The sequence below is a fragment of the Rhinatrema bivittatum genome, chromosome 2 (genome assembly GCF_901001135.1).
Source record: "Rhinatrema bivittatum chromosome 2, aRhiBiv1.1, whole genome shotgun sequence".
Lineage (NCBI taxonomy): Eukaryota > Metazoa > Chordata > Amphibia > Gymnophiona > Rhinatrematidae > Rhinatrema > Rhinatrema bivittatum.
The window spans coordinates 804,579,509-804,604,738 of NC_042616.1; the positions used below are offsets into that span (position 1 = coordinate 804,579,509).

General features: G+C 49.3%; 1 protein-coding gene across 2 annotated transcripts in view; it reads left to right on the top strand.

The window, feature by feature from the left end:
* LOC115085768 (lymphocyte antigen 6E-like) overlaps positions 1-24,897 on the top strand; it is a 79,928-nt gene extending 55,031 nt beyond the window's left edge. For both annotated transcript variants that reach the window (XM_029592151.1, XM_029592152.1), the window contains exons 2-3: positions 11,665-11,784; positions 20,570-24,897. In XM_029592151.1, the coding sequence (XP_029448011.1) occupies positions 11,665-11,784; positions 20,570-20,766 (317 nt within the window). In that variant the 3' untranslated portion in view covers positions 20,767-24,897. The remainder of the gene's footprint in view (positions 1-11,664; positions 11,785-20,569) is intronic.
* Positions 24,898-25,230: the final 333 nt, after the last annotated feature.

A 25,230-nucleotide genomic window follows, 5' to 3' on the forward strand; every position in this document is an offset into this window, starting at 1 on the left:
CTTCATGGGAGAGGGTGGCGAACGCCTTTCCAGGGGAGGTGGTGAAGAGAAAAACCAGTGAAGGCTTTCAAAGGGGCGTGGGATAAACACTGAATGGGGTCCCCAAACCTGTCCTGGAGGGCCACCAGCCAGTCGGGTTTTTGGGATATCCTCAATGAATATGCATGAGAGAAAATTTGCATGCACTGCCTCCATAACATGTAAATTTTCTCTCATGCATATTCATTGAGGATATCCCAAAAACCCGACTGGCTGGTGGCCCTCCAGGACAGGATTGGGGACCACTGGTAGAGGATGGAAACGAAGAAAAGAGTGCATGGGGGTAACTTGCTGGTGTGGCAGTCGCTTCCCTTAGCAAATAAGCCTTCATACTGCTAATGCAGCTCCATCATTGATCTCTGCTTCAAAGGCAGTGGGAAAAGGGGAATTGGATTCAGACTGCAACCAGCCAGGACCCTGACTTTTACAGTCCGGGTAATTTTCTGATGCGGCACTTACCAAGCCTTAATCACTAAGCCTGATACTTTTGATGCAGCTCCATCATTGCTCTCTGCTTCCACAGCAAGGGTTAAGGGAAATTGGATTCAAACAGCATCGGAGAGCCCTGAATTTTACAGTCTGGGAAACTGATAAGCATGGGGGTAACCTGCACAGTGCAGCAGATAGTGGCATAAGCTTGCTGGGCAGACTGGGTGGATCATTTGCTCTTTTTCTGCCATCATTTCTGCTTTTATGGATTTTTCCGGTACTAGGACGAATCTGGTGGAATTTCTTGGACCTCGCAGCGAGATTTGTATTCTGTTTGTATATTTATTTCCATTCGTGTTAATTTTTTGGGGGGAAGTAGCTGAGGAGCAAGTTACTGTGCTTGGCAGACGGAGGAGGGGGGAGGGCAGGGTGGAAAGCCCCCCCCCCCCCAGATGGCTGATGGAAGCAGGCATCCCCTCCCCCAGCCCAGAATGCAGCGGAGACAGAACATCTGTACTGCCAGAGCCGCTGACTTTATGGCTTCCCTGTAAATGTTCGACTCTCTCTCTCTCTCCCTCCTGCTCGCTGCTGCCCTCAATCTCCTTTTCCATTCTGTCCCTTCCTGGTGTAGAGCAGTGGCAGAAAGCCGCGTCCCATCCCCCCGCCCACCAGTCCTCCTCCTGGACACTGGCGCGTGTGCACGGGTGGTGGCGGCTGCGGCAGCTGCCGGCAGGGATATGTCGGCGACAACTGACGAGCGACCCCCGTCCGTTCTCGCCGGGGGTCGGGTGAGGCCGGATTGGGGGGGGGGGGGGGAGGGGTGTCGGCCATCGCTGAAATATACCGCCGGCAGCCGCTGAGCTGCCACCACGGCCTCGGCAGTCTCTTCTCCCCGCACGGCATGTTGGTCAGTCAAACTTTGACTCCAGCCGTAGTCGGGTCGGGCGAGGACGGGAAACGCCGTGCTACAATTAGCAGCGTCAGCGAATGAGGCGGGTATGGCAGTGTAACAAAAGCAGACAGTGCAAGCGATCTAGCCTAGGCAGCGAGGGCACGAGGCACGTCTGGCGTCGATGTGCCCTCAGGTTTAAGAGGGGGTGGTGGTGGTCAGTGGGAAATGCCCATGCTCAGCTCATTCTGGTCCCGAGGGGGCTTGAACTGAGATGGCAGCGGAGTCCAGTTAGGCCTGTGGCTCTGCCTGTGAGGGTCCAGAGGCTGCCGCGAATAGCCCGGGCTTCCAGACGCTTCCTGGTGTCTGCGCCAGCTCGCTAGCAGGAGTTGATCCCGAGAGGGTCCTCTCTCTCCTGGCGCCCGAGCGCGTCATCCGTAGGCCCTGCCAGGCGGGCCCCAGAGGGCTCGTAGGGGGTGAGTTTGTTGTTGAGGGAAGGAGGTGCCTGGCCTTGAAAGCTAGGACCGGGATTTTGAAGAGCGTGAAGGAAGCCACACCTGGCTTCCACTGGGGGTCCATGGGCTTGATTTCCTGTTTTTTGTTTTGTTTGTTTTTCCCCTCCCTTTTCTGTGTAGGGTTGCACGTTCATTCCATTACCCTTTGGAGACTTTCTGTGTACATTTTCTGCATGCACAAAAATGGGATTTTGTGCGCACAAGTACAGCTTACGCTCATAAAGCTTGATTTTTCAAAGTGGCTTGTGCGTATTTACACGCCGTTTTATGGGTGTAATTGGCGTTTTTAATCATCCGGGTCCTACTTGCATGAAAGGACACTCGTCACTTTGGTGTGTACGTGTATGCAAACTCCAGAGGCATTCTCGGGGGGGGGGGGGGGGGAGGAGGAGGCAGGGAAACCATTTCCGTGTGCCCTTTCGACTGCCCAGAGTCTACGCGTATGTCTCCGTACCGGCGTGCAGCCGGTGGAAATGTGTACGTGTGCCTGCTCTGTGCTGCTTCCGCACGCCCCTGCGGACTGTCCGAGTCAATTGATGTACACAAGCCCCAGTTTGAAAATTTGAGTCTAAAAGTCTATGCAGACCTTGGCCCTCCACGGGCCGCTGAAGACTACCCTCCCTGAATTCAGTATTATGCAGGTAAAATGGCATTTTTGCACGGAGGAGATAATTTTCACAAGGATTTATGTGCGTAAATGGGCTTTTAAAAATTGATACAACTTATGCTGTGATATGCACGCAGTTCCTTTTAACATAGTTGCATGTAATATTAGAGCAATGACGGCAGAAAAGGACCCAATGCTCAATCCAGTCTGCCCAGCAAGCTTCTTACGGTAGTTTCTGCCTCGCTGTGCGGGCTGCCCCCAGGATTCTCTTAAGGGTAGTCCGTGCAGTTACCCCCAAGGTTTATGATAAAGAGTAGCAATATTTACAATAAAAAACCAAGCAGCTTCGAACCCCTAAAAAAAAAAAAAGACTGCTAGCAACACTTTCTCACTGTCTGAGGAGCCTTCCGGAAAACTCCGGCAATGCCGACTTGCTTTGGCTCTCGGACTTGGCGGCAGAAGAAGCAACCCTGTGCTTTTTCCCCTTATGGTCTGCGTGTCAGTATGTAGCAGGTAGGCCGAGGTGGAGCGCGTTGCAGAGCTTGCACCACTGTTGGGAAATCAGAGATCATCCGAGAGAGATTTCAAACGTCGCACGATGGGTGATTTAACGAATGCAGTATATAGAGTCCAGTAAAATCCCCGGGTCACATACTTGCGGTGAAATGGCTATCGAGTGACCGGGCACGCTTGTTACAGGCCCTAAATACGTACACCCTGGAAGAGAGAAGGCGCAGAGGGGACATGATACAGACCTTCAGATACCCGAAAGATTTAAACGATTCACAACTAAAAAAACAAGCCTCTTCCACGAGAAGAAGAGGTCACAGTACGAAACTCCAGGGAGGTAAACTCAAACTGAATGCCAGGAAATGGTTCTTCACGGAGAGGGTGGCGGACGCTTGGACTGCCCTGCCGGAGGAGATAGTGAGGAGGAAGACTGGAAAGGAGTTTTAAAAAAGGCAAGGGATAGGCCAGTGGTTCCCAACCCTGTCCTGGGAGCGCCCCCCCCCCCCCCCCCCCAGCCAGTCGGGATTTCAGGATATCCATAATGAATATGCAAATTTTCTCATGCATGTTATGGAGGCAGTGCATGCAAATCTTCTCTCATGCATATTCACTGTGGATATCCTGAAAACCCGACTGGCTGGGGGGTGCCCAGGACTGGGCTGGGGACCACTGGGATAGACTATGGGGGGGATCCTTAAGGAAATAATTCCAGGAGTTGCCAAGATCATGGGTGAGGAGCAGAAAACAGGGAGGAAGTAAAAGGAGAAATTGTGAAGAAGATAATAGGGTAGGACATCAATAGGGAATGAGTTAGAATATGTGGAACCCCCCCTCCCCCCCTCCAAGGAGCTATAGCAATGGGGCACAGGGTCAGTTTCAATTAAAGCCTGGTGACAATGAAAGGACCCAGGCTATAAAGACCTGGGATTCAAATTCAGAACACGATTGCAGGGCGGACTCGGACCTCTGGCCTTTCTGCCGTCCATTTCTGTGTACCTAGGAAAAATCGGGCCAGCACTAAAATTGCTCCGATGTAATGCGGAATACAAGAAATATTACGCAAGTAAGATAAATAAAAAGCACGATTCATAGACAAGCGGCTCTTAACCGGCTTACGGCAGTGTAAAGGTCTTTCTAACGCGCCCGCCAGTGTCACCCCTGTCGCATTAAGTTCTGGAAATGCAAGGAAGAACTGGGTTTTTTGGAAAGAATACGTGAGCCGAGAAATTTCAGGCGCACATCCCTAATTCTGAGTCTCGGGGGGGGGGGGGGGAAAAGACCTTAGTAAATCAGGGGCAGTGTCATCGCGCTTTCTTCTCACCTTATCCATGGACCCTCCCTGCCCCTGTATGAAAGGCCAGAGAGAGGATGATCCCGGGTTCCTCGTCTCCCAGCCCTCTCCTGGAGGCACAGCCAGCCAGTCCCCTTCTCAGGATGGCCACTTTGGAGACCCAGGGTATGCAAATCTGCTTCATGCGTCTTCTCGTTGCGGCCATCCTGAAAAGCGGACTGGATAGGTGTGGCTCCAGGATTATTACTACAGAAAGCGTGCATTTCCTTTCATGTAGAGACTCATAGCGGCAGCTCTGCAATTACAGCAGGTCCGAGCTTATATTTCTGGGCTTAGGCACTTACTTCACTGGCAGCATGCCAGGAGCAGCTCAACACCAAGCTCCTTTTGTCCTTTTAATGCAGCTGTAACTATCTGTATATAGTAACGTGGCAATGACGGCAGATAAAGAGCAAATGGGCCATCCAGCCTGCCCAGCAAGCTGCTTATGTTTGTAACAGCCGCTCCATGCAGGCTACCCCCATGCCTTCTGCTAAAGGAAGTAACTGCCCCTCCCCCTGTGCAGGCTACCCCCATGCCTTCTGCTAAAGGAAGTAACTGCCCCTCCCCCTGTGCAGGCTACCCCCATGCCTTCTGCTAAAGGAAGTAACTGCCCCTCCCCCTGTGCAGGCTACCCCCATGCCTTCTGCCTAATGGAAGTAACTGCCCCTCCCCCTGTGCAGGCTACCCCCAGGCCTTCTGCCTAATGGAAGTAACTGCCCCTCCCCCTGTGCAGGCTACCCCCAGGCCTTCTGCCTAATGGAAGTAACTGCCCCCCTCCCCGTGCAGGTTATCCTCAAGCTTTCTGTTAATGGAAGTAACTGCCCCTCCCCCTGTGCAGGCTACCCCCATGCCTTCTGCCTATTGGAAGTAACTGCCCCTCCCCCTGTGCAGGCTACCCCCATGCCTTCTGCTAATGGGAGTAACTGCCCCCCTCCCCGTGCAGGCTACCCCCATGCCTTCTGCCAATGGAAGTAACTGCCCCTCCCCCTGTGCAGGCTACCCCCATGCCTTCTGCTAATGGAAGTAACTGCCCCTCCCCCTGTGCAGGCTACCCCCATGCCTTCTGCTAATGGAAGTAACTGCTCCCCTGTGCAGGTTACCCTCAAGCTTTCTGTTAATGGAAGTAACTACCCCGCCTGTACAGATTACCCCATGCCTTCTGCTAATGGAAGTAACTGCCCACCCCCTGTGCAGGCTACCCCTATGCCTTCTGCTAATGGAAGTAACTGCCCCCCTGTGCAGGTTACCCTCATGCTTTCTGGTAAGGGTAGTAACTTCCCCTCTCTACGGGTTACTCCCCTGTTTCTATTTAGGGTAGTACTAGTAACTGCCCCTCTATGCAGCTGTCTTCTCTCCTTCCTGGTTACCTTCGTAGGCGCTGACTCCAGTCCTGCCGGCAGTGCTGAGCACAGCTATCATGGGATCTTCACTCCATCCTGGCACTTCCAATGGAAAACATGAGCCACTGAGAAAAAACTACCCTAGTCCAGTTTACCCAGCCTCTCCTGGAGCCACTCTGAACCAGTCGCATAGCCGTAATGAATATGTATATAAGAGATTTGCATACGTTGGTGCCCCCCCCACCCCCGGTGCACTCATGCGAATTCATTGTGGCAATTCTGAAAACCTGGTGTGCCTGCAGGGGAGGATAGAGAAACATTGCGGTAGTACAGCAAGCAGCAAAGGGTTAACACCCTAGGTCTGGTACATGACTGGAAAGCCTCAGTTGCTGTGTGTGTGTGTGTGTGTGCGCTGCATGCTTGCAGCGGAGAAACGTCTCGCCATTGTAGAGTGCTAAGTACTGCAGATTGCACTATAAAAACGATGATAATTTCTGTAGGGGGAGCATTTTCCCCTCAAAACATAATCTTCTTAGTCTCGGTCACCTCCGCACTGCTCACACTCCTCCTCCTGCGTGCCGCCCCACTGGGTCCCATTTATGGTGGTGGATGACAGCAGTCAATGCAATCTCAGTGGCCCTCAGATATAAGGACATGAATGCTTCTCCCTCCCCCCCTGTGCGTACGGAGATCCTGCTTGCCCCTGCCACTTAGCAGTCACTGTCGCTCCGCTGCAGGCGCTGGGCAAGAGGGTGAGCTACGGGAGTCGAGTGTATGCGGGCGTGGAACAGGACACACAGCCAATGGGAGGAGAGGAGAGCCTGACAAGGGGCGTGGACGTCAGATTTTCACGAGGACACAGAAAATACCTTACAGTGCCTGAATGTAATCCACTTTGAAGTGCTGAAAAAAAAGTGCAAAAAGCGGAATATAAAAAAATCTAAATAAATAAACTTTCAGCCCGATACGGTAAAACCCGCGGCAGAGTTGGCGCTCCGAGGCGAGCGCCCGCTCTCCCAACATGCGCACAGGTCACTCTCCTGTGCGCGCGATTTAGTTTGCAAATGAGGGCCCGCGGTAAAAAGAGGCGCTAGGTACACTAGCGCGTCCCTAGCGCCTCTTTTTTTGACAGGAGCGGCAGCTGTCAGCGGGTTTGACAGCCCACGCTCAATTTTGCCAGCGTCTGTTCTCAAACCCGCTGACAGCTAGGGGTTCGGAAAATGGACGCGGGCATAATTGAGCGTCCGTCTTCCGGGCCAATTAAAAACTTTTTAAAAAAATTTTTAAAATTTTGGGGCCTCTGGCTTAACATCGTTATGATATTAAGTCGGAGGGTGTACAGAAAAGCAGTTTTTTCTGCACACTTCCCTGGCGTTGGCAGAAATTAACGCCTACATTTGGGCAGGCGTTAATTTTTGAAAATAAAATGTGTGGCTTCACAGCACATTTTGGTTTCTGGATCGCGCGGGAATAACTATTAGGGCCATAAACGTGCATGACGGAGCGCACTGTTAACCTGCGTTTGGACGCGCGTTTGACGCGCTAGCTTTACCCCTTATTCAGTAAGGGGTAATAGCGCGTCAAACGTGTGGCCAACCCCCCGAAACTAATAGCGCCCGCAACATGCAAATGCATGTTGCGGGCGCTATTAGTTATTCCCGCGCGATTCAGAAAGCAAAATGTGCAGCCAAGCCATTTTACTTTCAGAAATTAGCGCCTGCCCAAAGGTAGGCGTTAATTTCTGCCGGCACCGGGAAAGTGCACAGAAAAGCAGTAAAAACTGCTTTTCTGTGCACCCTCCGACTTAATATCATGGCGATATTAAGTCGGAGGTCCGGAAAGTTAAAAATTAATTAAAAATTTAAAAAAAAAAAATTTAAAAATTGGCCGCGGGTTGAAAACCGGACGCTCAATTTTGCCGGCATCGGTTCTCGAGCCCGCTGACAGCCACGGGTTCGGAAACCGGACGCCGGCAAAATTGAGCGTCGGCTGTCAAATTCACTGACAGCCGCCGCTCCTGTCAAAAAAAAAAAGAGGCGCTAGGGACGCGGGCCCTAATTTGAATAATTTGTTTTAGTGAATCGCGCGCAGGGGAGAGTGGCCTGTGCGCTCGCCCGCTCACTTTACTGTACCCGCCTGTAAGTTAGGGGCGTTGCGGGGGTATAACTGGGAGGAGGAGTTAAGCCGGCTAAGGTTCCTTGAAAAAGGACTGGGCTCAGTGTGATTCCTCCTCTGGGCAAGGAAGACGCCTTTTCCCCCCTAAGCGTGTGGCCGCTTCTTACAACACCAGGCATTTGGCAACCTTCACCTCTGCGACCCCGCCCCCCTCCCCAAACCCTGCAAAAGACCTTGGTCCAAACCAAAATTGCTGGTTCCAACTTGCCGACATTAATTTAACGCAACATTGGGGGTTTCTTCAAACACAAACCGCAGGTTCAGCGGTAAAGTTCATAGCCGAAGCGTAACGGCGGCGGCAGGTGAATCTTCTCAGCAGGGAAAAGACGAGCTGGTGGCCTGGTAAAATTCAGGGCAGCGTTCCACTTCTACTGCCAACTGTGTTCAAAAACCCTAAAGACGAGCCATCCCACGGCCGCTTCTGGCCCCGATCCTCCCAGGAGCTCTGCCCGGAGGCAAGCCCAGGAAAGCTCTCCCTGCATGGAGCAAGCTGCCTCCCCCCCCGCCCCCCAGGGCTGCCACGCGACTCCAGCGCTCGGGGGGGGGGGGGGCCCTTCCTCGATCATCCGGAGCCGTAGCCTGACACCGATGGGCCCCCAAGTGGAACCGGTGCGCCCTCTCCCTGCGCACAATGTACGACGCCACGAGCTGGAAGACTCCGTTAAACCCTGACAAGTCGCTCCCCCCCTCCCCAAGGTCATTTCTCAAATTCAGACCCCCATTTGCACAGCATACTACTGAGATCCAGGATCTCCTGGGAGGGGGGAGGGAAGCCGAGCCTCAAGGTACTTTCACGCTAGCTCCTCACAGATCCCTCCGTAAGTCTCCCTCTCCCTCCAAGCCTTGTACCAAGCACTGACGATCTCCCAAAGTAAAAACAGCAGCAACGATCGTGCTGGAGACCGCGTGGGTTCCAACACAACTTCACCGAGAGGTTGTAAAAAGTGAATTCATAGTTTTTAAAACAGCGCTAGAAGGGGATTTACTAAGGTATAATAGTTTTATCATGGGAGGGAGCCAAATATCCCCAAGAAATTAGCACAGCTGTACCACGGCGCAATGCAGCGATGGTCTTTACCTTCCACCACCTCCCCGCAAAATGTAGGATCCTGGTGGTCTGCGGGGCTGGCATACCCCAGCCCTCCCCCCTAAGCTCGGTACCTTGCAGAATAGTCTTCGATAGTTCGCTGTGGGGGTGCCCCCCTAGCCCTGCGGGCACCGTAGCAGGTCACCCCGGGTACTTCATGAAGAATTCCTGACCCAGATTGCAGAGCTGGTGTAAAACTACCAAACAGCGTGCAAAGCTTATGCAGCAGCAGCACTGAAATACCAAAAAGATTGAGTTCACCTTCAGTGCTTTGCAGCTGAAGCTTTTATAAAGACTAGCGTTTAGAAGGTGGTAGGACTTCACTGAAACCATGCCAAATCCTCAAGAAGCCAGCCTGCCAGCATAAAGGCTGCAAGTGGTGACTCCAGGTAGCAACACCAATCTGATCAAACCATATTATAAAATCCGACAAGGAATCAGAATATCCTTTTTCGGAGAATTTATTAAAGCAAGAGTGGCTCGTGGCCAACATATATATTTTTTCTTATTATGCATATACATAACCCATCGGTATATTGTTTCCCCGCTGACCTATTTCCTCGTGCGGTCCCCACCTAGAAACGTGAAGCGCAGCCTGTCGATGGTGGCTTTTGCGCTGGCGCCGGCTGCCACGCTGCTCTGACGTGCTGGCACGTGCGCTCTCTGTTTCAGGTCTGTGAGCTGGCGGTGGAACGCATCCCCCACGGCAGGCCAGATCAAGCGCCGCCTGCCACTGCTGCTGGGGGTGGTCCAGACAAAAAAACTCAGCCAAGGGAGGCATCAGGCCCTCCGCCATAGTTTGAGGACCTCCCGCCTTGGGCGGATAAAGAAAAAGAGAGATCGATTCTCTTCAAAATCTGAGGTTGTCAAATGTATTTGGAAGGCTGAAGGATAAATGATACCAAATTGTCATTTTATCCGGCTAGTTCTTGTCGGCCTATAGAGCTGTCCTTAAGTTTATCCAGCTACCTTTAAGATAGCCGTAATATATTCAGCTGAATATATGGGGCTACGTTAGCTATATAAATGTATCCAGCTAACTAGCCGAGCCACATCCAGCCCAATATGGAGCTGATAATGCTTATAAAGAAAACACAAAATCTTTTAGATTTTAGGGATTACACATCATCAATCCTACTCCAGTTCTCCGCATTCCAAGAAACTTCATAACGTCTGCTTCACATCCCTTTTTGAAAGCCATTGCAGATGGTTTGGAAATGGTAGAAAAGCTTAAGGAGGGAACAACGTGATACGTCCCTGTTCATATCTCTTAATATTGCAGATTTCCTGGTAGAACTTGGTAACATGGTATTTTGCCTGGGGGTTAGCTCTTTACACCCTAACACCTGTTTTAAAATTAAGAGGCCCACCTTGCTCCTTTCATTGGCTGACGGTTGCCTTGCCAGGTTCTTGTGGCCTGGATTGGCCTCTGTTGGAAACAGGATGCTGGGCTTGATGGACCCTTGGTCTGACCCAGCATGGCAAGTTCTTATGTTCTTAAGGTCGTTTTTGCGAGGGCTTCGAATAACGTGGCTCCATCCTCCCGGACGCTGATGGGCCTTGATGCAGAATTCGCATGCACTGCGGGGGAAACTAAATAAAATAGCTGGCTGGTGAGGACTGGGAAGGTGGCTCCTCTCCGTCTACCCTTTGTGGCCCAAATGGTCGATGGAGCTAGGAGAGGAGATTCCGAGAGATGATCTGGAATGGGCTGCTTTTTTTTTAATTTGAGAATCTGCATTCTCCGGTGACCAATATGAATCGGGTGGAGGGGGGAATGAAAAAGACAAGTTATTGCATAGAATATATATCAAGAAATTCTGGGAGCTGCTGACCTGTCCTGGGTGTAAAAAGCACTGCAGCTGGATCACTGATCCGCTCGCCCAAGTTTGGCAGGCTGGTTTGGACAGGGTTTTTATGCGAGCGTTGAGCAGGTTGTTGGAAGGCCGGTGCACTGGGTGTTCTGCGTGGTTCTCCTGGGGGATGCGTCTTCACTGGTCAAATCTAAAAAGGAAATAGAGGTGCTTCCAAGAATCCCAGCCCCTCCGCCCCCCCAAAAAAAATACAACCCCCCCACCATGTACTCAAGCGTTGGATAGAGGGAAAAGAACCACTGGGAGAGAATTGCATCCTCTTGAGATTTGGAATTGGGTATTAAACCTGAAAGGAATATAAATTGCTGCGGGTCCCTTGCTAATATACATAATTACAGGCCGGACGAATGGAGGATATGGGTGAAGGTTTGAGTGGCTGTGACAGGATGGTGTGCATGAAGGGACAAAAAGAAGAAAATGCAAGCTCGGGAGACGCTGCGCAATTAAGCATTCTGCTGTTAGGATCTTTGTTTTAGAAATGTGAATGCAACTTTGCTCACGCTTCAGAATGATAAACTCTGTTTATTCCCTTAGTAAAAAAAAGGGCCTATGAGGGCTGTATATTTCATGATAGTTTTGTCTTCTAATGCTAAAAAAAGAAGGCACGGACCCAGGCAGACCAGGATTGTTGCTTAAAAGCAAATGTGGCAAGAATGCTTCCTCCCCCCGAGCTCGGGAAAAGGTATAGACAGATGTGGTTCTTGATAAAAAAAACCTCTTCAGTACTGTTAAAAAAAAAAAGTTTCTTTTCTGGGGCTCTCGCCGAACGTCAGGTGCAGACCAGCTTGCTCTCCCTGTGATTCTGCATGGAAAACGAATCGGATTTTGGAAGTACGGGTCGGTTTAAAGTTGAATGTTTCTTGCAGCTCACTCTCTGAAATGCTACACGTGTGTTACGGTCGAAAAGAACAGCGAGTGCACGACGCAAACTGAGTGTCCACCAATCAGCAACAAGCAATGCATGACCTTCGTTGCTTCAGCGTCTGGTAAGTTGCACCGTGCAGACCATCTTCAGGACCCAGGTACGGCGTATGGCTTACTGTGCACGGTAATCACGCGATTCAAAGGGAGAGGGTTGGACAAACCCCATGATTTGAATGTCCCTACCCTGCTCCTCAGGCAAAAAAAAAAAAAAATTGTCAGAAAATTGTTGCCCGGATAGGCTTGCCAACTTTGTGCTCTGGAAACTGCAAACACTTGGATGGGCCGAGTAAAACTTTCAGCTTGGTGTCCTTCCGCTTCCACACATGTTTATCATTCCCATCCTTGTCCCCCATTTCTTCTCCCTTAGTGCCCCCCCCCCCTCTTCCCTAGGCGCCAGCCGTGCAGAATTGCAACGAACACACTTCTCTGCAATGCTCCCCCTACCACCCCAATGTCCCCCAAACCAAGGCCAGGAGCTTCAACGCTTAACAGTTAGGAGAAGCAGCCCCCATTAATAAACCCCACAGTATTTACCTTTCTTAGTGCAGGCCTAGTGTCCATGCCTGATCCTCATCAATGTGATCGAGCCGCACTGGTGGCTGCAGCAGGTGGAGGGCGGCTTGAGCAGGACAGGACTAAGCAAGTCAGGGAGACAGGCTGGGTTGCAGGCAGGCAACAGCGGGCCAGGAGCGGCAGGGGCCTCCAGTTCCTATGCTCTAATCGGGAAACGGGGCCTAGGGGAGAGAGCGGAGACAGTCACAGCGACACGGCCAGGCAGCAGGACCAGCAGAGCGGGGGGGGGGGGGGGGGGGGAACGACCAGGGGCACTCAGTGGCAGGAGAGGCTAATTTTTGTCGAGCGTAGGCAGGGCCAGACAGAGAATTTGGTGCCCAGGGCAGGATGATAATTCAGCACCCCTCCCCTCCCCCCCCCCTGACAAAAACTGAACTGAAGACTGCAAGAAGTCCAACTATATTATGCAATGCAACAATGGGAAAAACAGAAACCATCATTCCTCACAAAACATCAAGAAATAAACAATTCTTCATAATAATAAAATCATACTAACAACATGTCAAAACAGCTGATTAGAATTTCCAATAATTAAAAGCTCAGATAAATTTGTTCTAATATTTCCCAAACACAATAATGCAAGACAGCATCCACAAATGAAAATTAATAAGGGTTAAAAAATTGGCTCTTACGCACACAGGCTCTCGCACACACACATATAGACTCTCTCTCTCTCATACACACATGCAGACTCTCTCATACCAGTGAAGAAACCAGAACAGAGTTTTTTTGGGTGGACTCAAGATTAACATAGGTGGGCAGGACTGGTTGTACTCTCATTGATAAATATTGCCTTAGAGTGCACCTGACAAATAGTTTCTAAGTAATCTGCAATAGCTGTTATGCAACATGAGTGAACTTAAAAAATGTTTAACTCGCTTATTTCAAGCACTTACCCACAGTAAAAAAATCCTTAATGTATACTAACTTATTTTATATTTATTGCAGTTTATAAATACACAAGTAGAATATCATGGAAAAAGGCACACAAAGAACATATAACAAACATCAGATCCAATCATGTAATAAAACACATCCATGTATTCTTTCATGAATCCTCTTTCCAGAAAGGCAGAGATCATCATAACTACAATAAAACAGCAATAATCATAAGAATAGGTGCAGCGCAGAGTTAGGATGGTTCACATTACAACTGAACGTGCAACAGAAACTCCCTCCACTGCCAAATTTTCAGGCTAATACAGTAAACTGCACTCAGGCCGAGCGCACTGTTAGCTCCCGTTTGGCCACGTGGTTTCCACGCGCTATTTTTAACCCTTATCCAGTAAGGGGTACTAGTGCGTGGAAAACACGATGCCAACCTCCCCGAAACTAATAACACCCACAACGTGCAAATGCATGTTGATGAGCCTATTGTGAAGGCTCACCGCCCGTGCTGCCCTGGGTGCCGCTCCGCTGCCTCCGGTTCAGGCCCCTCGCGAGTCCTGGATATCCCTGGAGTCTCTCAGTCTCACAGGACTCCCTGGGTTCAGGTCTCCGCCGGCCCTGGTTTTGCTGGGCCTCTGGGTTCTCTTTGTGTGGCGTGGGGTTGAAGCAGTCCCCCAACCCCCAAAGATAACACAGAGAGAGAGAGAGGTTCCTCAAAGCATTTTTATAAATGAGAGTAGCTGAATCTGTTACATTGGCTCCGTCCCCTCAGGAGCTGAACAAATGACCCTGCCCCCGCTCTCCAGCAGTCTAACCCCTTAACACAGGTGCTGGAGCAAAGGCACTGTTTGAGCCCCCTGGCTCTCCCGTCCACCCGCAAACACCCCTGCCCTAACTTCCCTTAGGGTACAGGTTCTCTGTTTCCCTTTTCAGGCTAGGCGGTGCCCCTGAGACAGCTGGAGGATTCCTCTCCCCCCGGAACCTACCTCCATTTCCTTCTCTTTGCTTCCTGGCACTTGCTTTTTCTGGCCACTGCTGCTACCTAGGCACACCCTCTTCCTCTAGCTCCCCAGGCTCACCTGTGTGACTCATTAGTGTCAGAGTCTGACACCTGCTCACCTCCAGGCTCTCCCTACAGGTCAGGTGGTGGTTCTAGGAACCTGGGATTTGTAGTTCTCGCCTTCACCTGCTCCTCCTGCTGGCTGGCTCTAGTATTACTAGCCGCCATATGGTATCTTATCCATTCCTGCCTCCGGCAGCGCTGCACTACATCACACTATTAATTAGTCCCGCGCGATACAAAAAGTAAAATGTGCAGCGATATTAAGTCGGAGGTCCCAAAGATAAAAAAAAAAAAAATTAAAAAAAAAAATCTAAACCCCCCCCCCCCCCCCCCCAACTGCCCGTGGGTTGGAAAACGGACGCTCAATTTTGCCGGCGTCCGTTTTCCAAACCCGTGGCTGTCAGCGGGTTTGACAACCGACGCCGGTAAAATTAAGCGTCGGCTGTGAAACCCGCTGACAGCCGCCGCTTCTGTCAATAAGGAGGCGCTAGGGACGCGCTAGTGTCCCTAGCGCCTCCTTTTTACCGCGGGCCCTAATTTGCATACCTTGACTTCCTGAATCTCAGAGATGCAGCTTTACTTTGTCTGGGCAGCACTGATATTCAGTGACTCTCTCTAGGTAAAGAGTAGACTTTTTAAATGTACCCAGACAGCTTTTTCGGTTAACTTGAGACTGGATATTTAGCTGGTGCAGCTTTGGGTTGAATGTGTGGATAAGACCACTGGGTGAATATCAGACTTGATGCAGGCTGAGCAAGGAATTAACAGAACTCCGTAGGATACAGCATCCAACCCCCCTCTACCAGTGGCCCGATGTGACCTTGAGCAGGTCGCATTGCCTCTTCCAAGTTCTGCTACTGACTCTGTCCGACATTGACCAAGTCAAGCCGCCTGATCTACCCAAATGTTAGCTGAGGAATAATAACTGCGGGTTTGATTCACCCTGCAGATGTTTGGGCTTCTATCATAATAAACAGAGATATTTGGTCGCCATTAGATGTGTTTTGAAAATGGGAAGGGACCACAGAAGAGTCTTGGAGTATGTAGGAGGCAAAGCCCACTTATAATCTCCATTATCAGGTTTCACCCCACCTTCAGTTGCCCCCTCCCTCTACCTAAATATTAGGCTTTTATTTAGCTCCTCAAGGCCTCTACCCTGAATACATTTACCCCAGTTCACAAGAAGTGATTCCAAGCAGCCTCCTAGCATGTAGACAAGGGACTCAGGACCCTTGGGTTATGCTTCCCTGCTAGCAGATGGAGACAGAGCAAGTTGACGTCACAGTATATATACTCCTGCAGTGACCCCAGCCTGCCAGTATTCTCCGTCTCCAGCGGATGGTGGACGTGCATCTCCCTCTGGGGGATTGCTGTGAATTTTGGAAGGAGAATTTTAAATTGAGAAACGAAAGCCCTGCTCTCTTGTGGTGATACCTAAAGGTCCATCCCCAGCTGAGAAATTTCTGAGGTTATTTCTGTGGTCCCTCGGAGGTGTGCCTTGGTCTGGTAACCAATTTCCAGCATGGACTTAGCTGCTTGTGCAGGAGGCCGAGCACGGCAGTGACAGCAAACACCCTCTTCCCCCGCAGCCATAGACTGTCTCTGTACTCAGCTGGTAAGTGCTGAGCTCCGGTAAGTTTAAAAAAAAAAAAAAAAAAAAAAAAAGGAAGTTTTCCTTAGAGACAGGGGTTGGGAAACTGGGCAGCCTGGTGGGCTGAGCAGTCCCCGTGGACTAGGCCCTGCATTCAGGCTTTTCTCGGCGCACCGCGTGGTAGGCCGGTGGCATTTTTGCGCACTCCATGTCTTACTGCCCTCTACAGGACATCAGTGTGCACTGCATCGGCTCTGCACACGCGTTGTCCATGTCGTGCTATGCGTGACTTTTAGGCGCATAACATTTTTGAGCGTGGTGCTGGGCGCACTGGCTATGCGTGCGCCTTGCTGCGCTTGCCTCAGGGGCACCTTAACTTTGTGCATGCTCATGGCGATGGTAAACAAGAAACCTAAGCACCTTTCTCTTTGTGTTGCCTGTCATATTAGGGCTTCTCAGCCTGACCTATCTTCCAACATGTGTCGGCACTGTTCGGGTGCGCAAGGAGCGTTGTCTTCTTCAGATTTTGCTATGCCTGGATCTTCCCATTCTGATGATGGCCTGGTTATGGCGTTGGCTGGAAGTGTGCCAGATCTGGGTACTCCCTTGATTGGCTCTTCTGCAGAAGATGGCAGTTCAGTTGGGCTTGCTCCTGTACCTTCTGGATTTGGTCTGGATCCGGCTGCTTTTTCGTGGGTGGAGTCTTTTCAGGGTTTACAAACCTTTTAACAGGCACAGTCCTCCACTTCACCCACTGCTGTCAGGTCGATCTTCAGCCAGTGGCCTCCTCCCTCTTCCACCTCTACTGTTAAGTGTTATAGCACACCTCGGTACACCAGGGGTATCCTAGGTGGGCACCCAGATGGCACAGATGAGGCAGATCCTGATTCTTTGGAAGATGGGGAAATTTCTCCTAGTTTGGAGCTGTATCGAACCATTTTGTGGTTCTTTCATAAAGATGAGCTACCAGCCCTGATTTCCTAAACCTTGAAGATGCTATGTCAGAGCCAAGGAAGAATCCCATTTTGGTTTCCTTACGTAAAGCCTCATGCTTTTTTCCGGTTACGGAGGCCATTCAGAATTGATTGATCTTGAATGGGGCACCCTGGAGATGAGTTTCAAAGGTGGTCGGGCATTGGAAGGCCTGTACTCTCTTGATCTAGCTGTGAAGGAATGCTTGCATTTTCCCAAAGTGGATGCACTTGTCTGCGCTGTCTCTAAGTGGATGATTATCCCCTTGGAGGGAGGACGGGCTTTGAAGGATGTGCATGATAGGTGGATTGAGTCTAGCCTTAAGCAGGCCTTGGATGTAGTGGCAATGACATTTCAGATTGTTTCCTGTTGTGCTCTCGTGGCACGTTCTTGCTTGCCTCTCTCTCACGAGGTGGATGATTCGGGGACACGTTACAAGGCAGTTATGGAACCCGTAGCAGCCTTTTTTGGCGGATTCGGGCTGTGATTTGGTCCATACCTCAGCCAGAGGAGTGGCTTTGGTGGTAGCTGCCAGACGTCAGCTATGGTTGCAGAAATGGTCAGGTAACGCAGCCTCTAAGGCTAATCTTACGAAAATGCCCTTTAATGGCTCACTCTTGTTTGGGAGTGAGTTGGAAAAGCTGGCCAGTAAATGGGGTGAATCTCCAGTTCCCTGATTACCAGAGGATAAGAAGCAATTGCAGCGCCCTTTTTCTGTGAGGGATCGTCTCAAAGGCTCAAAGCGTTTTCATCCCTACAGGAACCCGACGTTTCAGAGGATTCTGCCTTTTGGTAGGTCTCAGTCCTTTCGTCCCCGTCAGTCCGAGAAGCGGACTCGGGTGGTAGCCAGTCCCATGCTTTCCAGTGAAGGTTTGCTGACTCGCCTTCAGGAGGAGGAAATAGGGGGACACCTATCTCTTTTATCAGAGGTGGGTCGAGATCCCATCTCATCAGATCACTGGGTCCTGGAAGTAATATGGGAAGGCTATGTGCTGGAAGTTCGCAGTATTTCTCAGGACATGTTAATGGTATCTCCTTGCCACTCCCCGCAGAAGAAGCAGGCAGTGGAGTCTACGTTTATGAGGTTTCTCCGGCTGAGGGCTGTGGTTCCCGTGCCTGCATCTCAGGAAAATATGGGGTGCTATTTCATTTATGTTGTTGTGCCCAAGAAGGAAGGTTCCTTTCATCCATCCTGGACCTCGAGTGTCAACTGTCATCTGTGGGTGACTCATTTTTATATTTATATTTATTTATTTATAACTTTTTTTTATACCGAGGTTCAGGTAACAGAGTTACTTACCACTCCGGTTTACATTCCAACAGACAATAAATAATGACAAAATATGTCTTACAAAGAACGAGGAAGAGAACACTTAGAGAATAGCCACTGACATTAGCAATGGTTACATGGAATAGACTTAGTGTTTGGGTACTTGCCAGGTTCTTATGGCCTGGATTGGCCACTGTTGGAAACAGGATGCTGGGCTTGATGGACCCTTGGTCTGACCCAGTATGGCATGTTCTTATGTTCTTATGTAATAAACATAACTAGGAAAGAAACAATTTGAGGAGGTAGAAAGAGGAGGACTTGAGGGGATTCAATCCATAAGGGGAAGATGACTAATGGAGGAAGAGAAGGAAAAGAAAATAAGGATGATTAAACATGAGAATGAGCCCTGTATAGGGACAGTTTGTGGAAGCTGTGAAGCAACTTGAAATTAAGGGAAAGCTTGGCTGAATAGCAAAGTCGTGAGTCTTTTTTTGAACGTGATTGTGCAATGTTCCAGCCTGAGCTCAGGTGGGAGAGAATTCCACTGCTTGGGGCCCGCAGCGGAGGGAGATCTTTTTCTTAAAGATGTTTTGATAGGAGGTACCTTCAGAGTGCCTCTCTGTGCTAATCTTAGCGGACGGGAAGAGGTGTGAAGTTGAAGAGGAATACTGAGGTCCAGTGGTGTGTTGTTGTGAATGGCTTTGTGGATGATGGATAATAGTTTGTAGAGGATTCTAAATTTGACTGGGAGCCAGTGGAGCTTCTTTAGAATCGGAGTTATATGGTCCCTTTTGTTGGACTTCGTGAGAATCCTTGCAGATGCATTTTGTAACAACTGGAGAGGCTTTAGGGAGTTGTCTGGAAGACCGTGTAGAAGTGAATTACAATAATCAATTTTTGAGAAAATGATAGATTGTAACACTGACCTGAAATCATAGAAATGGATTTCTATGGATTTCATCCACCACTGCAGGTGACAACAGATCTCCATCGGCAAGTGAAGGTGAACCAAATAGTTCTGAGACTGTGGGTTCCAATGAGACAGCAGTGAGCACTGAAGAGGACACATATGTGCCCTCTCCATAGCACCACTTCCAGGGTTGCTTCCATCAAACCGAGCACCTGTAGATAGTTCCACACTGTCGGGTGTATAGTGTTCACTAACTGACACACCTGAGATATCAACTTTTGGATTCCTATGTTCAGTAGAAAGACCTTGCCCAGCCTTGTGTCGAATCGAACATCAAAATACTCCAGCAACTGACAAGGTCTGAGACTGCTCTTGGAAAGGTTCCCCACCCAACTGAGTTCCCACAGCAGGGAGATCACCTTGTTGGCCACTAGGCTGCTCTCTGCCAAGGACCTGATTCGAATCAGCCAGTCGTCCAAGTATGGGAGCACCAGGATCCCATCTCGTCTCAACACCGCTGCAACGACCACTGTGATCTTGGAAAATGTTCTTGGGGCAGTGGCCAGACCAAATGGCAGCACCTGAAATTGATAATGGCGCTCCAAAACCGCAGAGCACAGAAAATGATGTTCCAAATGGATGGGAATATGAAGATAGACCTCTGACAGATCCATGGAGGTAAAAAAGTCTCCCGACTGCACGGCCATTATCACATAGTGCAAGGTTTCCATGCAAAAATTCCTGGTAGAGGACCCTCTTCATCTTCCGCCGCACATGGATCTGTTGCAGCAGGGGCCAGTTCTTCACGAGGATCTGGCTCAGTTCTGTCTTATCATTTAGCCCTTGAATTCTGTTGGAATGAGGGGGGTCCAGGAAAAAAAAGTCCCACAGGGCCATGAGCCCTCGTTCACAACTGCCCGGGGGCTTCCCCGCCCCCCCCACCCCCTCCTCTCCAGCCCAAGTTACTCATTGCAGCAGTCCATCCTCAGCAAGGGATCACAGACTGCAGATCCCACCAGAGCCTGGTATGCACACTTCCCGACCCTGGCTGCCATGTGTCGCCCTGGGGGGGGGGGGATTTGGGGGCGTGAACATTGCCTCTTCAGCATCCACGGCCCCCACTGACCCAGGGAGCAGATGCCAAGCTCAGGAGCCGAAGCCTGCGCACGGCAGCGCACATCACAGCCGCTGAGTGATCAGGCTTCCCTCCTGTGTTAACCTTGGTTAGATTTTTTTTTTTGGAATTTTATCCCATCCAGCCCTGACTATATTATCTCCATGTGGAGAGAGAGAGAGAGACTGGATTTTAACCCATTCCGTGCTCAGACTTTGCAATTCCTGTTTTGTAATTAAAGGGAACTTCTAGGCTCTGCATGAACAAGCATATAAAACCCAGGACTAGCTCAGCCTTTCTCTACTAACATGGGGGGCTAGAGGGCAACCCTAGAGTTAAGAAGAGTCTTCCAGAATCCATTTAGTGGGTCCACAGGCCGAAAGCCAGAAAACCCAATGCATCGGGAATGATCTGCAAGAAAGAACGTAAACAAACTTCTCATTTCATTCTTCTCTTGTCTCTTTAGGTAAAACCAGCATCACTAAGCAGTGTGCTCCAACCTGTTCCCCAGGCAAAGGTGACATCGGGGGGGTAAAAGGCGAAATTTCCTGCTGCTCAACCGACCTGTGCAACGAGAGCGGAGCAACGAGCGTGAAACTCAGCAACCTGGCCCTGCTGGTGCCGGCGGGTTTGGTCCTCTCCCTGCTGCGGGCTGGACTCTAACAACGTGCGAGGGAACAGTGGGACGGAATGACCCCCAGCTTTCCTCTTATTCCTGGGGGGGGGGTGGCTAATTCCCCACAAACAGTATAATAGTTCTGCATACTGTATTCATCATAACACAATATCACTGTCTATGCAAATTAATATAAAATGCAGTACAGAAAATTACTTAAAGATGCAGAAGTTTAAATTTTTCTTTTTGTGTAGAATTCCTCCGATTGCTGTAATCGCACATCCTGTGGCATGACACAACCCCCCCCCCCCCCACTCTGTCTTCCACTCTTCTCCTCCGCAGGCTTGACCCCCATTGATCCCACTGTTGTCCCTTCGTCCCCCATTGATCCCACTGTTGTCTCTTCGTCCCTTGCCCTGAGCCCCGCACCTTCCTCCAGGCCGTCATGGCCCAGTGCTGCCACATCCTTGCGAGGCTGTGCGGGGGCTGCTGCTGTGGCTGTCTCCTCTTGGGATTCCCATACCGAATTCTGCGGGAGAATTTTGAATCTTCTTCACGGGCGGGAAATGCTGCATAAGATTGTGCGTGGCGCGATGGTGCAGGATTCTGCCAGGAGCAAGCGCTGCTGGGTCAGGTCCCACGTCTATGCATCCACGAGACGTCTCTAAATCTTCTTCCCGGCAACAACCACAGTCTCTTGGCAGTCTCTGCCTCTGTAACGTTAGCTTGCCTGGCTGTCACTTGGATGTGTAATATCAGAAACGTTAGGCACCCAAATTCAAAGCAGTTCCTGATCTGTTCCACACCGTCTCCCTTCATAAATGTATCAGCTTGTGCCAGCTTGTGCCTCTAAGATATATTATAGCTGTTCTAAGGTTTCTCATCTATAAGAATTTATTTAATGGTAGATTTAGCTCTATATACTTCTTGGTGTGAGGTGTTTTTTTTCTATTACTGTAACTGCTCAGCTGTTCAAGGCCAGGCATCTTTGTATGATGCACCTAATTCTTGAAGTATTTGTACTTCCGGAGAAAGGACTAATATTTTTTTTTTCCCGTGCAGTCAATGCCAATAAAATGTCTGCTCCGACAGTAAGTGAGGAAGGTGTCCTGCAGCACAGAACAGGAGCACACAGTCAAATGTCTCGAGTCAGCGCCAGGTTTGAGGCCTGTGAGCAGCCAAGTTCTGCGTCAAAGACCCAAGCTTTTGTCGCTGTGTGCACAGGAAATGAATTGAATTCCTCTGATATATCCCAATTTTACTGTCTGAGGCTTGTGGAAAAACTTGCATTCTTTGTCAAATGTCACCAGATTTATTATTAATGTTAACCAACAAATATATATATATATATTTTACTGGTACAACCAAAATTGACAGTGGCAACACTGCTAACAGCAGACCTGGGAGCTTCTGTTTTAGTGCACATTTTTGTGTTAAAAAACCATATGCTTAAAATTGAAGTAAAAGGGTGAGCCAATGTTAGCACACTTTCCATGCAAATACATGTTAATGACCTGCATATGGGGGCTGCTAGCACTACAGCAAAGTATACTAGGGCTGTGCATTCATGTAAAACCAACGTGCTACATGTGATGAGTGAGGCCATTTTTGGTTCTGAACGGAGGAACCAAAAATGTTCTCTCAAGAGCATAATCCAGAAATTTTCAACTAATTTTTGTTCTTTTTTTTTTTTTTTTTTTTTAATAAATAAAAAAAAAAAAAGCCTCACCAATCTTCCAACCCTGCCTTCCCCCTACCGCTCAACGCCTCAGGGCCCAGGCCGGGCTTCCTGTGGCCCTCTGACCCCCCTGGCCTTGTGTGCCAACGCTGGGGCCCTCTTTGGCCCCTGTCACCAAGAAAGGGCCAGAAGTGATGCTCCTCGTTCCTGACCGTCTTTTTTTTTTTCCTTTCAAAAAATGTGGTTGCCATCTTGGAGGATGGTGCCAAAGTGACACCGAGGGCCCGCAAGCCTAGGAGGCCAGAGTTTTAGGGCCCCGGGGCCCTGTCACCTCATAAAACCAGTGTCCAGTGCCTCCACACCCAAGAGCCAAGTCTGGGCCCACTGGAAGGCTTCAGTTTAATACCCCTTCATGGGGAGAAATAAATCCAGGATCCATACGACTATGAGCCATGAGTCTGGCCCCCCCCCCCCCCCCCCAAACCAGAGAGCTTCTACTCCAGGTTGCCTCTGCTAGGGACTCTCTCCTCCACCGGACTCTTGGTATGACCGGGCCTTACCTTCCTGTCTTTCCCTTGCGATGGGAGCTCTCTCCCTTTCTAGCATCCAGCCGGGTCCCTTGTTTCTTTTAAAAACTGTACACCAACTCTGTGCGTCCAAAGGAATTTTATTCAGGTCATCTGGCATGAAACAAATGGCAGGGAATGACAATCTCCTGTTGATCAGATCCCCTCCTAGCACACAGCGGTCTGGATAAAAAAAATGGAGGCTGAGCTCTTCTAACGCTTCCTTTATTCACTTACTATGTAACCAAAATAACGGAACAGAATAAAATGTTATCCAAAAATTATGATAAAGCACCCCAGTACCTGGAATTAAACCGTTACGGGGGAATAATAATAATTTCTTGTTAGGCCCTGCCCGAGCCTACAGTCTGCTGGATAAAAATGGAGAAAGCATTTAGGGACCACCACAAATTAGAAGTGGCCCTGAGTACAAGGCAATGTGGTGAAACTGCCACTTTTGGTGAAACTATTAAACATTGATTGGCATAACATGCAAGGAACGGAGGTTTCATTGTTACTCTATCCTCCCAAACTTTCACCAAAATTTGCGACAGCTCAAAATCAATTTTGCACGTGTACATGAAGTTAACAAGCACATGGTTCAATCGCAGCTGCTTCATAGTTTATGAGACCTTCAGCATGGTTCACACACATACACAATTAGACGGGGCAGAATTGAAAATTGGGATCTCTTTCCCCACTGAGAATTACCCATTTATAGGGTGAGCGGGGAAAAGGGGGTTGACTACCTCTCTCTAACCTCTTGCATATGACAACATGCAACCTTCATAACTTGGAAACTTTTCATAATAGTGTGCTCCTTTACAAACGCTACTGATAATCTTATTGCATGGTCTGTTACATGGGAAAATGAGTGGAACTCTTATGGTTACTTCGAAGCCATTATAGTAATCAGTAACAGAGCGCCTCTGTTAATTATGGGTTAAGATGAAATATGTCACAGATCAAGCTGACACAGTGGCATAATCGGCTGGAGGTGTGACCCCCAAAATCAATTGTGTGCAGTTCAGATAGGGCGAGAGTGGGGGATCCTTAAATGGAGCAGACACGGGGAATTTCTGCCCTCAATGGCCACCTTCCCCTCAGATGCTGGATGCCGGCAGGAGTTGGACAGGAAAAACGGGGCCCACACTAAGATGATGCAGAACCCAAACCTGGAGCCACAAAGGTGCCTTCAGAAGCAGTATAGGATCGCTGCAGGAAGATGGATAACCCAAAGCAATCTAGGAGTAAACAGAAACACAAAACATGGGACCACAATGTCCAAGCTCTGGAGAAATGCAGACTGTGAACCTGGAATAGAACTGTGTCTGGATAGGAATAAGATGGCTGCCAGCAGGAAGTGTGGCACATTGGCGCTCCCTTTAAAAGGGCAGACTCCAGATCTCCCCAAGAACCCCAGGGATCTCAGACCCACCTGTAGAATCTTAGAAAGCTGGCCTTTGCCCTGTTTTTGCTTTTTCTAATGCCAGGCTAAGCTCACTGTACAGGTCTCAGAATTAGCTAGAAGCTGTTCCAAGCTTTGAACTGTAATAACCTTTTCCACTCTGCAACTGAAGTCAGTGTCCTCTACTTACTAGAACTAATATATACCAGAACTTGTGTATTGCTAGCGGTAAAACTTTTAGAAAAGTTTTCATATAAGCATGAAATACAGAATCTGCTAAAAATATAGATAACAGAGCTTTTGCTGGTTAGAATCTTGAGTTTTGCCTTATATGGCAATACATCATGTTGCTGGTAAGACCACCCTGAAGTGCTAAGTTCCAATTAATAGCTGCACACTCAAGTAATGAATTACTGTTTTTAATAATAAATAACTGAAATGATATATGTATTTCCTAATTTCTTCAGATTAGCTGGCTATGCTATCTCCTTATGTGCAAGTACGTAAATAAAGTTACCAGATCAACTAGGTGTGCATTTATTTGTGTTTGACTTACCCCTGACTAGGTTTTATCTGACTCCAGGAAAATACCTGTTTGGAGTAATTTTGACACACCTCAAGAAGGCAAAGTCCCACATAGAAATGGTGTCAGAATCAAGATTAGCATGGCTGGTGTCAGAGACAGCTGCAATTAATGTCTGTAGAACAGCTGCCACTGAGAGAGCTGGACCTGGAGTCACTAACATGACAGGAGCAGGAACTCAGCCTTGGACAGATGACTAGAACCAAATTCTTCAGTATGGGATCTGGAATCAAATAGAACTGGACCCGTGTGGGCAGGATCTGGAGTCAGAAAAAT